This window comes from Macrobrachium nipponense, chromosome 9 (assembly GCF_015104395.2).
Source record: "Macrobrachium nipponense isolate FS-2020 chromosome 9, ASM1510439v2, whole genome shotgun sequence".
In the NCBI taxonomy this organism is placed as follows: domain Eukaryota; kingdom Metazoa; phylum Arthropoda; class Malacostraca; order Decapoda; family Palaemonidae; genus Macrobrachium; species Macrobrachium nipponense.
Window position 1 is genome coordinate 22,793,336 of NC_061110.1, and position 14,743 is coordinate 22,808,078.

The 14,743-nt window shown below is 40.1% G+C and overlaps 1 protein-coding gene across 1 annotated transcript in view; it reads left to right on the forward strand.

The window, feature by feature from the left end:
* LOC135218030 (isobutyryl-CoA dehydrogenase, mitochondrial-like) overlaps positions 1-14,743 on the forward strand; it is an 80,298-nt gene that overhangs the window by 25,731 nt on the left and 39,824 nt on the right. Inside the window, exon 2 of the mRNA XM_064254175.1 lies at positions 9,171-9,271. Coding sequence (XP_064110245.1) covers positions 9,171-9,271 — 101 coding nt within the window. The remainder of the gene's footprint in view (positions 1-9,170; positions 9,272-14,743) is intronic.

Sequence of the window (14,743 nt, forward strand, 5' to 3'; positions counted from 1 at the left end):
CAACTGAGAAACATTAGTGTAGTGTAATAGCAACGGTCATGTGAAATGTAAAATAATTTATTTGGACAGAAATATTTGTATTTACTGAGAATACATCACAGTGAGATCAAAATTATCTCATTCCAATCAGAATGATCTCATTACAAGGGCAGGTTTTCTATGTGCTGTACTGTAATGAAATATTCCTGAAAAAGACTGATTAAACATAACCTTTATGAAAATGATAAAAAAAAATAGTTTTCATTGCAAACTATCACTTTTACATAGCCTTTTGTGCATTTTCCCAAACATCATAGGAAAATCGTCATAAAAGGGTAGCGCTGTCAGAGAACCTTACGTGGTGCACTGTAAGTAGTACTGAATGATATGTAATGACTCTTTGGTTCCAGCTACACCCACTTTTAAGCCTTTTGCTTTACTTCCATTCTTGCTTCTGTTTTTCCAGTTTTCTATCTAACCTCTCAAACGATTACTATATCTCATTGCAATTAGTATAGGTTTTCCTCCCGGTTACACCTTAGATCGTTGTGCATCATGTCACTTACTTTCGGGATCTCTTTATCTTGCTTTCAAACCACTCCAACTCTCTTTTTCACCATCTTCAGCACTGATTGGTTGGAAGTGCTTCAGCGCCTGGTTTTACAGCCTAAATTTTGTGATTCATTCATTCCATTTTTTCCAAAGGAAAAACCCTGTTGGGTGGGACAGGTCCAATAACACCATCAGTTGACCTCATCTGGTGCACTGTAGGCAATGCTTAAGGTTCTTTCCAGTGTCCCTTCGGGCCCTAGCCACAACTCCTTTAATTCCTTTTACTATACCTCTGTTCATATTTTCTTACTTTCCACCCTCTCATAACTATTCAGTGCTGAATGACCTCATAGTAGGTCCCAGAGTAACCCAGTGCTTATATTGTAAATTTTGTTTACAGAAATTATATTTCACCACAAGCTGATTACTTTTACATAGCCTTAATAGGAGGATTGTAAGCTGATGAGCACATAAATAGACGTTACAGCCCTTTGGCTGTAACCTCCGAGTAAAATGTTGTTTGGTGCCTAAAAGTTCTAAAGATGAATTCAGGGTCATGGAATGGAACAAGAACCATTTTAGTAAAGTTGTGGGAGATCTACAGCAGTCAAGAGGAAGGGAAGGTGAATTAGGTATGAGGATTCATTGTAACCTTTCCTTCATACAGACATACCTTAGACACCATTCCTCCATATTCAGCTTGTAATCCAGTCTACTCCTTTAATTTTTATATTCTTTAACCTTTCATGAATTATGCAGCTGCACATCCATTATGAAAAATAAAAGAAAACAACTATAAAAAAAAGATGAATCTTACACACACTCACACAGGAATTAATATACCCTAGCCTACTGCAACCAGTTACTAGACCAAAGGAGAAATTAACAGAAGAGGAGTTACAAGGTGTTTAAGGATTGGGATGTCTCAAAGACACTAGTCCATCCAAGGAGACATCGTGTGCAGGATTTTGGAGGAATGGAATCAAATCCCAATACAGCACAACAAAAGATAGAATAATCGGGATAGCAAGAAAACTGAGGATAGTTTTTGAATGGACAAACTATATAAAAGATGTTAATGGAGGAATTGAAGTTGAAAACAGAGATCCTTAAATAATGAAGACAATATTCTAAAAACTTTTGAATGAGGAAAAACAGAAGGAACTGGGAGACATTGGTATAACAGAAGGAACAATGTAAAGCATAACAGCTTGAGAGGTTAAGAAAGCATCCAAAAGATGAAAAAATTGAAGACACGAGGACCATCAGGAATAATGAGTGACAATAAAAGTAGGCGGGGAGTTGGCCATTCAAGAACTGACCAGAACTATGAAAATCTTATAAGAATTACTCAAAGAGCCATATACATAGTAAGGAAAAGGGGATGTATTGCAATGTGGGGATTCTAGAGGAATGCTATGAAAATAGTAGAAAAGGTGTTGGCGAAAAGGCTGGGAAAATGTACTCAAAATTATATTTTGTTAGTTTGTCTGCATGCCAAAAAGAAATAGAGAAGATATCAACATAATCGAACAATCGGCTTGGGATAATAGGTACAGCATTCAAGGCAATTCACAAGAAACATCACAAGTGACACTAATTATAAAAGATGATGAGGATATTCATGAAAACTTGATAAAAAAACTGTTCCATTGTGATATGGTAAAAAATAATGAAAAATTATCACAATACCAAAGAACTTTATCCTGTCATTTCCTCCACCAGAATAAATGAGCACTGAGGGCGGAATTGCTTAAAGTAGTACACAAAAATACGTGGGTAAAGTTGCTTTTGCACAAACTATAATCATGCATCGTGCACAATTCCCAGATATGTCATCTACCAGAAGAAGTTCAGGTGGGTCAATATATCCACAAAGGTTCTTATAAGTAGTCTTTGGTAAAAAACTGGATAATTTTGTGAGTATGCCATCTTCATATCACATTTCATTGCCTTGGAAAAGTTCAAGCTTTTGTTGTGTGTTTCAATTCTAATTTATGTTTTCTTGTAATTTCTTCTTGTACTAGTTATCATCATCAGTGACAGTAATTATTTTTCAGCAAAAAAGATTCTAGTTGATTTGTAAATTAGCAATGGCCAATTTCTGAGTGCCAATGGCCATACCACGTTCAAAGCACCGCTTCTCGTCCGATCCAATTTCGAGTCCAGATTAGTATGTCGTAGTGCAGCAGTTTGTATGTAATTAATGAACTTTTTGGGGAGAGGGGGGGGGCGGGCGAGCATAAATAGATTTTATTTCTGGTCTATTTTTGCGCTGATTTATTGGCCTTCATCTCTCTAGTTCATGCGTCTCTGTTTACATTGAAAAAGTTTGCTCAGAAAAGTTACAATGTACAGGGAGATGGCCATGAGCTAAAGGACAGTGACTGCCAAGTAGCCAACTCTCTTAAAGACGCAACAAGTCAATTTTCTTTATAGAACGCTCTTCAGAAATTTCTTTACCAAGGAGAGCATTTTGAAGTTGATGCCTTGTAACCTTAACAGCATTTTTACTTTGGAGGTTAAGAGAAAAATTACAGCTCAGATAATTCGCCCCCATAATCAAGGGCTGGTCAGCATTGGAGACTAATATTCTATTCATATTCACATGACTGTCACCAGATTACATAAGTTATCTTTTTCCCTCCCCTACCATTGTAAATTCGTCTTTAATTTAATCTTATTTAAGTTGCTTAAATTCAATCCATTATTTAATACTCGTAGGAACCCTGTTTAGTTTCTTGTTTGTATTAGCATGCGTTATGGAGAAAGGAAATTTGGTTTCGTCCGAAAGTACATTAAGCTTTACTGCAGGTCAGTACTGTAGTAGGTACACTTGACTAAAATTTAGCAAGACAACGATACCGCATTTGTTCTCGTACATCATATCAAAAAGATAATTTACAACATAGCAACCAGTACACATTATGGAATACAATTTTCTACAATTTGTCTGGTCGTCTAGCAAAGCATTTACTCTTTCTAAGTCAATTAATTGACCAATAATCACTTATTCTAGCATTTTGGACTGGGATGTGGGATGACAAAGTTGGAACGTCTGTTTAAACTTGTGTCATTGATCTTAAGGACCTTTCAAAACTGGTTTAATAATTGACACTTTTCAAATGTACATTAGTAAATTCTTGCATACAAATCGCGCAAGCAAATCATAGCAAGGTCTGCTTAACCAAGTGCACGATTGAGGCTTATTTACCATTTTGAACGAGATTTCAGTTCGAGTACTCGCAGGTTATATTCGGATGGGAAAGAGGAAGAAGCCGGCAACGTTCAATCTCTTAATGTTTACCCCTGACTTGTATAACATGGATTGTGTGTTTCGTGTACATTTTTAGATGCACTCATATGGTATACTGTAAATAACACGATTATCTTAGAACAGACATATTCTTGCTGTGTTTTGCCTTAGATACCCTTGAGAAATTTTCGTCTTCCAAAACTGACGATCATATGTAGTTTACATGTTGTAGTTCTAATGCTTATGAACGCACCCAATTGAATAACAAACCGGATTTTACAAAACAATTCCCACTCGATTCGTGTTGTCTGGAGAAAATTAATTTAAGTGTATAATTAACTTATCTAAATAGTTTATATAAAAATTAACGCAGATTAACAGTAATGTCTCCAGTTGCTGGGTTTCGCAGCGTTACCGGAGTATTACAAAAGGCCTTTTCCAGTGGATTGTCAAAGAACTCTCGGTTCGTCGGTCATGGACGGATCAACCCAAGGCCCTTACTCCTATACAGGTGTCAAGGTTCATCTGTGATTGACACTGTCAGTGGCAGGAGTTATGTCACTTCAGTCGACCGTAAGTTATGGACTAGCATAGCTCTTGGCCCCCTAGTTCTAGTGTAACTACCTTAGGGTAGTTTTGGTGATAGGCTAGGGTAAAAACCGAATGGCCGGCGGCCTCTACCATAGCGCGACCACCTTCCCGAAAATCGGAAATACCTAATGGCCTAATAATTGTGACTTGGGAGAAAAAACTTACTTCGAGAGGAAAGTAGAGGTCTCGAGGTGTTGCTTCGACGGACGCTGGCTCTTGTCTAATGTCTATCCTGGATTACAGGATGTGTTAAAGTACTTGGGAGATCTAGGGTACTTATCCGCGGCGGCCTAGATTATGGCAGTTGCAGTTTTTCTATGCAGTTTTAGCTACTGAACAAGAATTTTAAGTAGTAGTACCTAGTAATATTTATTTGGATGACTGTAATTAACCCTCCAGGGGCCAGTACTAAACACGGTGAAACACATTGGACGCCCCAATCCCAAGTGGATGTTGTATCCGCGGTTACGTTCCTTGCCGTCCGTGCAGACTGCTTCTGTAGAAATACCAAGTACTTTTTTGCGAAGGTGGTTGCGCTATGGAAGAGGCCAGCTATTCAGTTCTACTTTAATTCTTCGCCAGTTTGCATGGGCCACCTATGAACCTTCCATAAACTAACCTAACCAGGTGTTAGGTCTTAGCCAGGTCTGGGGCCCTCGAAGTCTGTAAATCATAGAAGGGTTTCCAAGGGGTTGGAGCCAAAAGTAACTCTAGGATATCTGAAAGTGAGCCTTTTTTTGTCATTAGCCTGGCTGTCATAAACATAATAGGCTATAGTCTTTCTTACCTCCCCCTCTGTATTCATTATTGTTGCTAAATAAAGTAAATTTTCCAGTATTTAATGATGCTGTCCTAAACTGGTTTGCACTTGGAAATTTTTCAATATTTTTTAGCCATTTCTGAAATAGCTTATAGGCTACCCTTAGTCTGCAAGTAACCCCCATGATACACTTTGGACAGTCATTGATTAGAGGAGAGTTGTTAACTTCTCTCCTGATTACATGAACTTTATCTGGATAGCTACCTAATGTTAATATGACAAATTGCAGTAACAGTTGACACCAGACAGTGGTTTGATTTTTGGGTAATTTAGAATATACTGGTTTTTATTTTGATAGGTAAAATGTCACAATTTGATAATTCTCCTGGAAGATGTTGCTATTCGTTACACTTAGGCAAAGACACACACCACTTTCTGGAAAGTCAAGGGTCTTGAATTATACATGCCATTTCCAAGTAAGTTTCCCGGCATAAAGTAGTTATGGAAAAATAGAAAAAACTGCACACATAACATTCTCCTTTAGTAACCCTATATAAATGATTACAGTCCCACTGATTGGCTTAAGATTTACACAGTTTTGGGGAGATCAGGCATTGTATATTGAAAGTGATGAATTTATTGGCATGGAAGAAACCGAGGAAACTCATGAAAAATGGCTGGAGTCTAAAATTAACCTGGTACACCTTGCATAAAGTATTTATAGGTTTAACTGTTTGAAAACAGTAGTTTTCTGTAATATGAAAACAAAAGCCCCAATAAATGCAAATGAATTACACATGTGGAAGAAGTCTTGGAACAGAACACCATCAAAATAAAAAGTAATGCTAAACTTAAAAAATATGATTTAATCTGTCACATTTTTAATATTAAATACGTGACATTCAACTGCCTCCTATATTCTCTGTGGAAAAACTGCCAGAATTGACCATCATTCAACCATTTATTATACTGTAGTGTTTCTAGTAGGCTAAAAAATTTTGTTTTTGCATTAATCTTAAGATAAATGTTAGCCAGCTGTTCAATCCTCAATTGTTTACAAATGTAAAATATACTGACAGCTGTTCCAACTCAGCTCAAACTGGAAATGGCTATTAGAATTTGGTAACAAGATGGTTAAATGGAGGTGGGCTTGGAGGAGTCACCCACTCGCTGTGAGCCAGTAATTTTTCTTTGGCCATGGTGGAGGACAGATGTGTCTGCTGCACTCTATTTCCAGATTTGTTTGAAACTTTTCTTCTGATCTCCCTCTTGTATGTATGGTGGTTGTGTCCTATTTTCACAGTAGACATCAAGAAAAATGATTAGTGGAGGTGTGGCTACTTTATGTCCTCTTGCATTGGTGGATACCCTTTTTTTTCTGTTATTTGTTATGCATGGGTTGCTCTTGTAGCTCTGGTTCTATGTGCAATAATGTGCTGTTTGGTCTCTATTCTTGTGGAAGAGGTTTGCCAAGAAATGGAGAGGATGAAGAGGAGTTTGCTGGTGTCTGGGATGGAAATACTCTGGCCAGCCTAATCTTTTCAGCTTCTTTCTCCATAACTGCTCCATCTCAGTACTTGCTCTCTGCTCATTTCCCATGGCTTGGGCGAGGTGTTTAATATATGTGAATGTGAGTAATCAGCACTCATTGTCCGATAGTGATGACCCAGGTGCAAATGCCAAGCTCTTCCCAGATGGTTGTGGTTTGCTTAAGCTGCTTAATTGTGTATGTCCTTTGGTATTCAGGGTCCATTGGTGCTCAGGCAGAAGTATAGTAAACTAATGTGGCTAAGTTAAGTAAGATTTTAAAAGAATAAAATTATTTTCAAGACAAACTCATGAGTATGCAAAATATGCGGTCTCTCCTAATCCTGGGCTTCTTAGCACATCTGGACAACTTGAGGAATGACTTCATTACCGTCAGAGGTGCTTCCTAGAAGTGCTACCCTGAAGGATACCTGTCAGGTGATAGATAACAATGTCCTCTTGGTTTGTGTCTGGAGAGCTGCTGACTTCAGGATTAGGTAGATGTAAAATGACAGGTGTGTAACAGGAAACAGATTTTATTTTTTTTAGGTTTTAGTGTTTCATGTCCATTGTTGAGACCATATGGCCTACAAGTGATATAATTTTGGTTAAAGGCTATTTTCTTGAAAATTTTTGCTGAATTTAATAGTGTAACACTTAATATATCAAGTGATATCCATATTCTTGTACCCTACAATGTGGTACAGTTGTAGACATTTTCCCAGCAGTTACAAACAATAATGTCTATACCTAAGAGATCAATACAACCCTTTGGTCTCGGAGAGCTTGGTGTGTGTCAGACTACCTGGCAGGCTGTGCCATAGTTCACATGACCTTGGGGGACCTTCCTTCTTCTTCAAACGTTTATATAAGGTGTACATTTAAAAAAGATTAAGTCAATCCTCCCATTAGGGAAAGACACAGTGTCTTAAGTCTTGTTTGGTAAGTTAGATGGATCTCTGGGAGGTGAAAGAATCCTTGTTGAGGTTTAGGTTAAATTATGGGTTACTGTATTAGTCAGGGTTGCATCCCATTTGAAGGTGGAGACCAAGTTTTGGCATCATGAGTTAGCTGAAGGCAGGTATCTTATTTAATTTTGTTGTGGTGAAGATCTTGATACTAGTGGAAATTATACAGTAGTATTCAAACAGACAGGAATTTCTGTTTATCAGTTTTGAGATATTCTTTGTTTTTTAGGCACTTTGTCTAGACCAAGATCACACCAAGATTGCAAAGTAAAAAAAAAAAAAAAATTTTTTATCATTGTAAAGAACAGGATAATTAGATCAGTGGAGGGGGCCACTGGTTGCTCCGGGAGGGAAAAAAACCCCAAGTTCCCTCTGAGCAACAACAAGGCCTCCTTATCAATGGCATCACGAATCCCCGCCTCCTCCCCCATCCTCTCCGCTTGACGACTCAGAGGAGGAGGAAGAGGAGGATGCCTCCTCCACGAAAGAGTTATATGAGCAGTGAAGCTCACTGTGCAGCAGAAACGAGGACGAAGGGTTTGGCACGAAGGAGACAGAAGGGTCGTCAAAAACCGCCGGATGATGCCTGGGGGTGCCCTTCCTCCTGTAACGTTTCCTCCAGCAAACCTACCCACTGTGCAGAGGACCATGAAACACATTCACTACAAGTTAGGTCCAGGCTGCAGTCCTGCCCTCGGCAAGATGTGCAGAGAGCATGCAGATTGACATCCACAGACAATCTCTTGCCTCCAACCCCAGGGCACACGCACTTGGGGAGGGAGGCTTTAGATGCCAGCTCAGTAAAATCATGGGTTTGCATGTTGCAATTTATCAGTAACAACAGCAAACATACACAATGCACTGAATAATATAAAACAAAAAGGAACAGTCTCACTAAATATGCAGTAGGGGAAAAAAGCTAATTACAGTAGAGCAGAGAGCAATGTAACACACGTGTGAACTCAATGACGGCCGAAAGCAAAGTGGTATGCATACACCCAGGTGAGCGGAGCTCCCCCCTCTACCTAGGTGGTAGTTCAACTACCAAACTACCTTGCTATAAAAGTCTAGGAGCCGTTTCCAGCTTTGCTGAAGATAATTCTTGTAATGTAAAGGACCTCAGGGTGGTTGTATAGTTGAGAAAAATGCAATTAACTCTTAAAAATTGTGATAAATTATGTAGAGGAATAACACAAAGTTTTATTGTGTGTGTGTGTGGGGGGGGGGGGGGGGTTAGTTAGTTCTTCCATGTCAGTGAGGATTTACAAATGATGATGGCAGAATAGTTTGTTGTCCTGTCATCACCACTGGTATTATTTTGGTCTCCAGTGATCTCCTTGTGTCTCCAAGGGTAAAAGGGTTGCGGCACTTTTGCACTCTTGGTCAGTACTTCCCGATGAAGGGTAACTCTCACCTGTAAAAGAATTTGTATCATACACGAAGGTCTAGTAAATCAGTTGTTTTTATCTGCAAGAATTATTTATAATAAAAAGTACTACATTTTTTATAGTATATTATTCTTACTTAATCTTTCCAGCATCACATGGGCTGACAGAAGAACAATGTGCCATCCAGAAGTTAGCAACAGATTTTGCTCTAAATGAAATGTTACCTCATATGGCAGAATGGGATGAAAAGGTTAGTGTTTCTGGAATTTATTTGTTTGGATGTAATTAATTTTAGGAAATTTTCTTTCACTTTAAGAAAACATTTAAACTATTAAATAATTAAATTGAAATTTTAAATTATAAGGATAACATTAAAATATATTGATAGGAAAAGTTGACACATGCTTGGCAGTGTTTAAGTGTAGCTATATTATTCATAGGTTGATGGAATAATCATTCTAATGTCCTTGTCTTGCCCACACCTGAAGGAAGTAATGTATCAACTGTTTCATGTTTGAAAGCTGTTGGTTACAAGGTCAACCCAGACCTGGGAGAATATTTCAAAGCATGGAGGTGCTATAGAAAAAGAAACAGTTTCCAAACCTATAATCAGGTGGTTACATTTTCCCTTTTATTAAGTGGGAGATGTGGTGGCCTGTGGATTTTATGGGCAATGAAAAGAAGAGAGAAATTGTCCTTCAGCTAGACAGATGAGTTATTCAAATGTTTCATGTACTATGTATAACAAAAAAAAAGTTATTTGAAGGATATTAAAAACTAAAATTTGCTGATTTTGATCATGTGGATTTATTACTTCCAGAATGGTCATCACAAAATAATAGTATTCTTTGGAAGATTGCAACTATTTGCATAAACCTGGAAATGAATGGCAGAGGGTAGAAATGTTCTAATTAAAATTAAAATAGTTCAGTACAAATACACATATGTACATTATGTTCTTTCTAACCAGTAGTATATGGTATACTGTATGGTCAAATTACCTATAAGTAAAAACTTACAAAAGTTCACACTCCCATGTTTGCAAACAGCAGAAAACATTGTCTATTGTTGAGAAAAATGTAAAATGGTAAAGCTGCAGCTATTGAACAAAGTTGGGAATGTAGAAGAAACTAAAGATCACAAGGTAAATAATACTTAAAATAATGTTTTTTATATAGTATTAGCGTAAATGTTTCCACAATATTAAAAATTGTGAATTTTTTATGTTACAGTTCATAAAAGAACTGGATCTGTGAGCTTTTGGACATTACTAGCAGCTTTGTCTGGGCATTTAGTCTCAGTAATGTGTTTGTCCTACACAATGATCAGTATTGTTTCTAGTTCTTGAGAATTCAATATGATAAAGCTATAAAATCTTGAATTCAGTCATGCTGCTAAAATTGCTACCTGATTAAATTGCTAGAAATTCTTCTTACGATACTGTGGAGGCATGCTGAGGTTGCATGCCATTAAGGTACCAATAATTTGACAGAAGTACATATAAAAAGGATATGTCAATCTGTGCAGCAGGTTCAAAAACACTGAATCATGTGCAAAATTCTTATCTCTTGTATGGCAGTAATTACTTTTCTACAGGTGCAGAATTGCTATAAAAAGGGCTTCCTAAGACTTTATATGATTTGAGAAAAGGCCACACAGTTATGTGAATCTGCAAGGCAACTAGAAAGCAAAGGAACTAGCTCTGCAGACTTCAGAGCCAGTAGTGTAGATGTAACTGTTGTCTCTTCTCCTGGTCACTTAGTCTCTCCCATGTCCAGCTCTCCTCAGATACCACCTACTCCTTCACGTAGCCCTTGAGCTTCCGAACCCAATTGCTTCACCAGCCTCAAGTCCAAGTTTGACCATAAGGTTTGGTCTTGCTGTAAATATACAGTGGCCCAATTAGGGGAATTAGTGCGTGTCCTTATGGACAAAATAGAGTGAAGTGATAGTGAAGGAGGTGGCTGCCCATCCCACCAACACTCTTAGGCAAAGGTCACTACCATACTCCCCTGATCCTAGGAGGAGGCATACTGAAAGCCCAAGGGAGGTTGGTGGGGTCATACCTGTTGCGTCCCAGGTTGCGACAAAAGACAGCCATTGGAAAGGCATCTTGGATGTGCATTACCTCTCCTCAAGATCTGGAGATTCCAGTCCTAGTAGGAAGCACCAGTGCCACTTCTCGAATGAGTCTCGCCCCCTCAAGAGACGTTTGATGAACAGGTACCAATCTCCCCCGCTAGCCAGCAAAAGGTTCAGAGAACCTTCCTATAGCCCTCAACATTCTTGCAGCAATTGGAACAGCCCTGAATGCTTTTCTTCGACTGAGCGCTAGTGTTTGGCACTGAGGCGCTCATCTTCATCTTATAACTGCTTGTTGTTGTCTTCCAAGTGCCCTTCCTCTCGCAAGTGCCCACACACCTTGATCAGGTGCCCAGTAGAGCCCAATTGCCTATTAGCCCCTGAGTGCCCCGCAGTCTCCGAGCAACCTCTGGCACCCAAGTGCCCAGTATGTATCAGTTGATTGCCTGGTGCCAGCAACTCTTTGGTAGACATTAGAGGTGCCTCACACTTAGGGACCTGGGGCAACCCGAACAAGATGTAAGGTCTGTAAGGTCTGTAAGGTATGTCAGTTTGGCATCTTCTTCCAAGTGCCCGGTGCCAGCTCCAGCGCTCTTGTCTTCTAATCCATTACCCGGTACGGGTCTTCCAACTTCAGTGGAACGGAACCCTTCATTAGTTCCTGTCCAGCATCAGTTAGCATTTTGGGACTCCTTCAGAAGACTTCTTCGTCAGTTAAAGCTCATACGAATCCTTCCTTGTCCCTGATTTCTTTGGATGAGGAAGATCTAGGCCAGGACTCTGCGCCATCAGTCTAAACATCCTTGCTTAGGTATTTGTTACTGAACTTCTCTGATTTCTTCTTTCCAACAGTTCCTGTTTCTCCGGCTTCATTCTTCATGATGAGCAGTCAGCCAGCGGATTCAGCCAGACTATCTAAAATTGGTTCTCTCATCCTCTTCAAAGACTTTGTGTGAAGTGGAAGGTTGGCTTTCTGATAAGAGAAAACAGGGCAAGGCCTCCTTTAGTATTCCACCCTCTCATCTCTCATGCAGAAGGTATCTGTCGTACATTACAGGAAAAGCCCCTTCCTTAGGAGTGGCTGCCTTCTCCCAAGGGGACTTTTCTGGGCTCATCAACTCAGTGTAGTTTGTAGGTCCACCTTCTCCTCTGCTAAAATGATAGGTAGATCATTTGCTCAAGGACCTTTTTAAGATATTTGAGGTTTTGAGCTTCTTCGATTGGTCTGTGGGAACATTAACCAGGAAAGTTCACAGATTTTCTTCATTACCAGAAGACAGTGCTGCAGACCTGCTCAGAGTACAGTGATCTGCGAAGTAGGATTGGCCCCCCTAGGAATTTCCGTGTGTGTGTGTGTGTGTGTTGGGTACCAGAATGTTTAAAATATGTATATTTATACTTTATATATATTTGTTCATGAAACTTACCTGTCAGATATATATATAGCTGTATTTTCTGAAGTCCGACAGAATTTAAAAAACTTCCGACACACGCATTGTGGTCGGCCAGGTGGTTAGTACCCATTCCTGCCGCATGGGAGGCAGGTATCAGGAACCATTCCCATTTTCTATTCATAATTTTTCTGTCGCCGGTGCTGAAAACACCTGTTTTCAGTACCTCCGTCTTAGGATTTTGGAAACTTCATTGCCGCTAAGTATCCTAATTGTCTTTTAATTTATTTACTTGGATTTGTGGCTAGGCATACGCTATCTTAAATTGATTTGAATTTGATTCATTTTTGCATAAGATATCTGAATCTAGTTAGGCTAGTTTCAGAGGGTGTTGTCTGCAAAGATAGGGTGTGGCTATCGAAAGCTTCGGTAGATCCGCACTTGGTATGCACGAGGGGTATGGGTCTTGCTTCTTTCTTGAGATTTGTCATGTAAGGAGTGTTTTGGAGGGGGACTTTATGGTCTAAAAAATTCCGTAAGGAAGACGTATGTCGGACTCCCAGGACCAGGGAGAGGGCATGTCGATAGCCGAAGGAGGGTTACGGGGAACCCACATCGATCTGGCGTCCCTTCGGTAGGACCTGTTGACGCTTCCCAGGCTGCGGAAGATCGTGCACGTGCACGAATCTCGAAGGATTGCTTCTCGTCCTCCGAGGCGTCCTCCCCGTGCAGGGGTTGGAGCTCTCGGAAGGACTCGCGCCCTCTAAATAGAAGCTTTATAGAAGAGGACGCTTCACGTCCCCTCTCTCTCGTTATGCGTTTCAGTGAGAAGTAAGAAGGCGAACGTCGCCTGATCACGTGTACGTCTTTCCACCGAGAAATATGAAAAAGAAGGCAGTTTCTCTTGCTTGTTTTGACGCCTGTCAGGAGCGTGACGCTTTTCTGCACGCTTCTTTTGACGCTCGGCTTGAACGGGACGCTCGGATGGACGCCAGGCGCGCGCGGGTGCATGCCAAGCGCGCGCCAGTGGACGCCGAGCGTCCTCGCCAGTGGACGCCGAGCGCGCGCCAGGACGCCGAGCGTCCTCGCCAGTGGACGCCGAGCGCGCGCCAGCGCACGCCAGGTTTGTCTCCTGGCTGAACGTTTCGGTTGAACTCTTCAAGCTCTTAAGATTTGAGCCTCAAGAATGTGAAGTAAGCAGTGCTTCGGAGGAAGCTTAAAGTGAAACAGACAACTTCGTCTTCGAAACCCAGCAAGACCTCGGGTTTCGTGAATTCAAGAGGTCTCTGTCAATATTATATTGCTTTTCGCAAAGGTGGATGGATTAAGGAAGCTCAAGGGAAGATCTCGTTTTCTCTACCGCAGTCAAGACTTTGCGATAAGGCAGTTACGGGTTATGTAAAAAAAGGCTTGACGTCCTGCACGTCAGGACTCTCGGCAACGTTCAGTAGGATTCTTGCAAAGGCACTCATCAAAAGGACGCTCTTCAGGAAAGCGCAAGACAGGATTTTCCTTTGCCATACTGCCAATAAATTTTAAGCTTTAGCAGGCATTAGTTGTGATACGGGAGAGGAAGCTGGTTGGAGAGTTTCTTCCTCTTCCCAGGATAATTTTGCAAGCTTTTTAGCCCATCTGAAAGGGTTTTTCAGATGATAGATTTTGTTAGTTTCTAGTCGGGACTACGCTGCCGAATTGAACATCGTCGTTCTACCTGCCGTAAGCCCAGTCTCTTAACAGGATTCTTGCCCTTCCTCGTTTGAGACGGGAATCGGAAAAATAAAATGCTCGACTTCCTGGATTACGTTTTGTCAATTCATTGACTTTCCCCCATTGACAATATACTATCGTTTTGTCAAGTAAGTGGGTATCCCCTCATTGACAAAATATCTCTTTGTCCCGTAAATGGGTTAGTTCTCATTGACAAACATCTCATTAACTTGATATTGCGTAAGCGATTAAGCTCTTATTGACATGATTCGGAAGAGCTCTCATTTGTCATTCGCAGACTCGTACAAGAAATAGACTTGTAGACTACGTCAATGAACGCTTATGTCCAATACCATAAGGAAGCTTGAGCTGTCTGCTTTGATTCTCTAAGTTTTGTTCTTGAAACTTGCCTGTCAGTATGTATGTAGCTGTATTTCCGAATTCAGCTATATATAGTCTGCCAGGTAAGTATGAACAAACTTTTTTGTGATATAATATCATATTTTGCCTTGCGTTATTTTACTACTGGTTGGTTCAAGTCA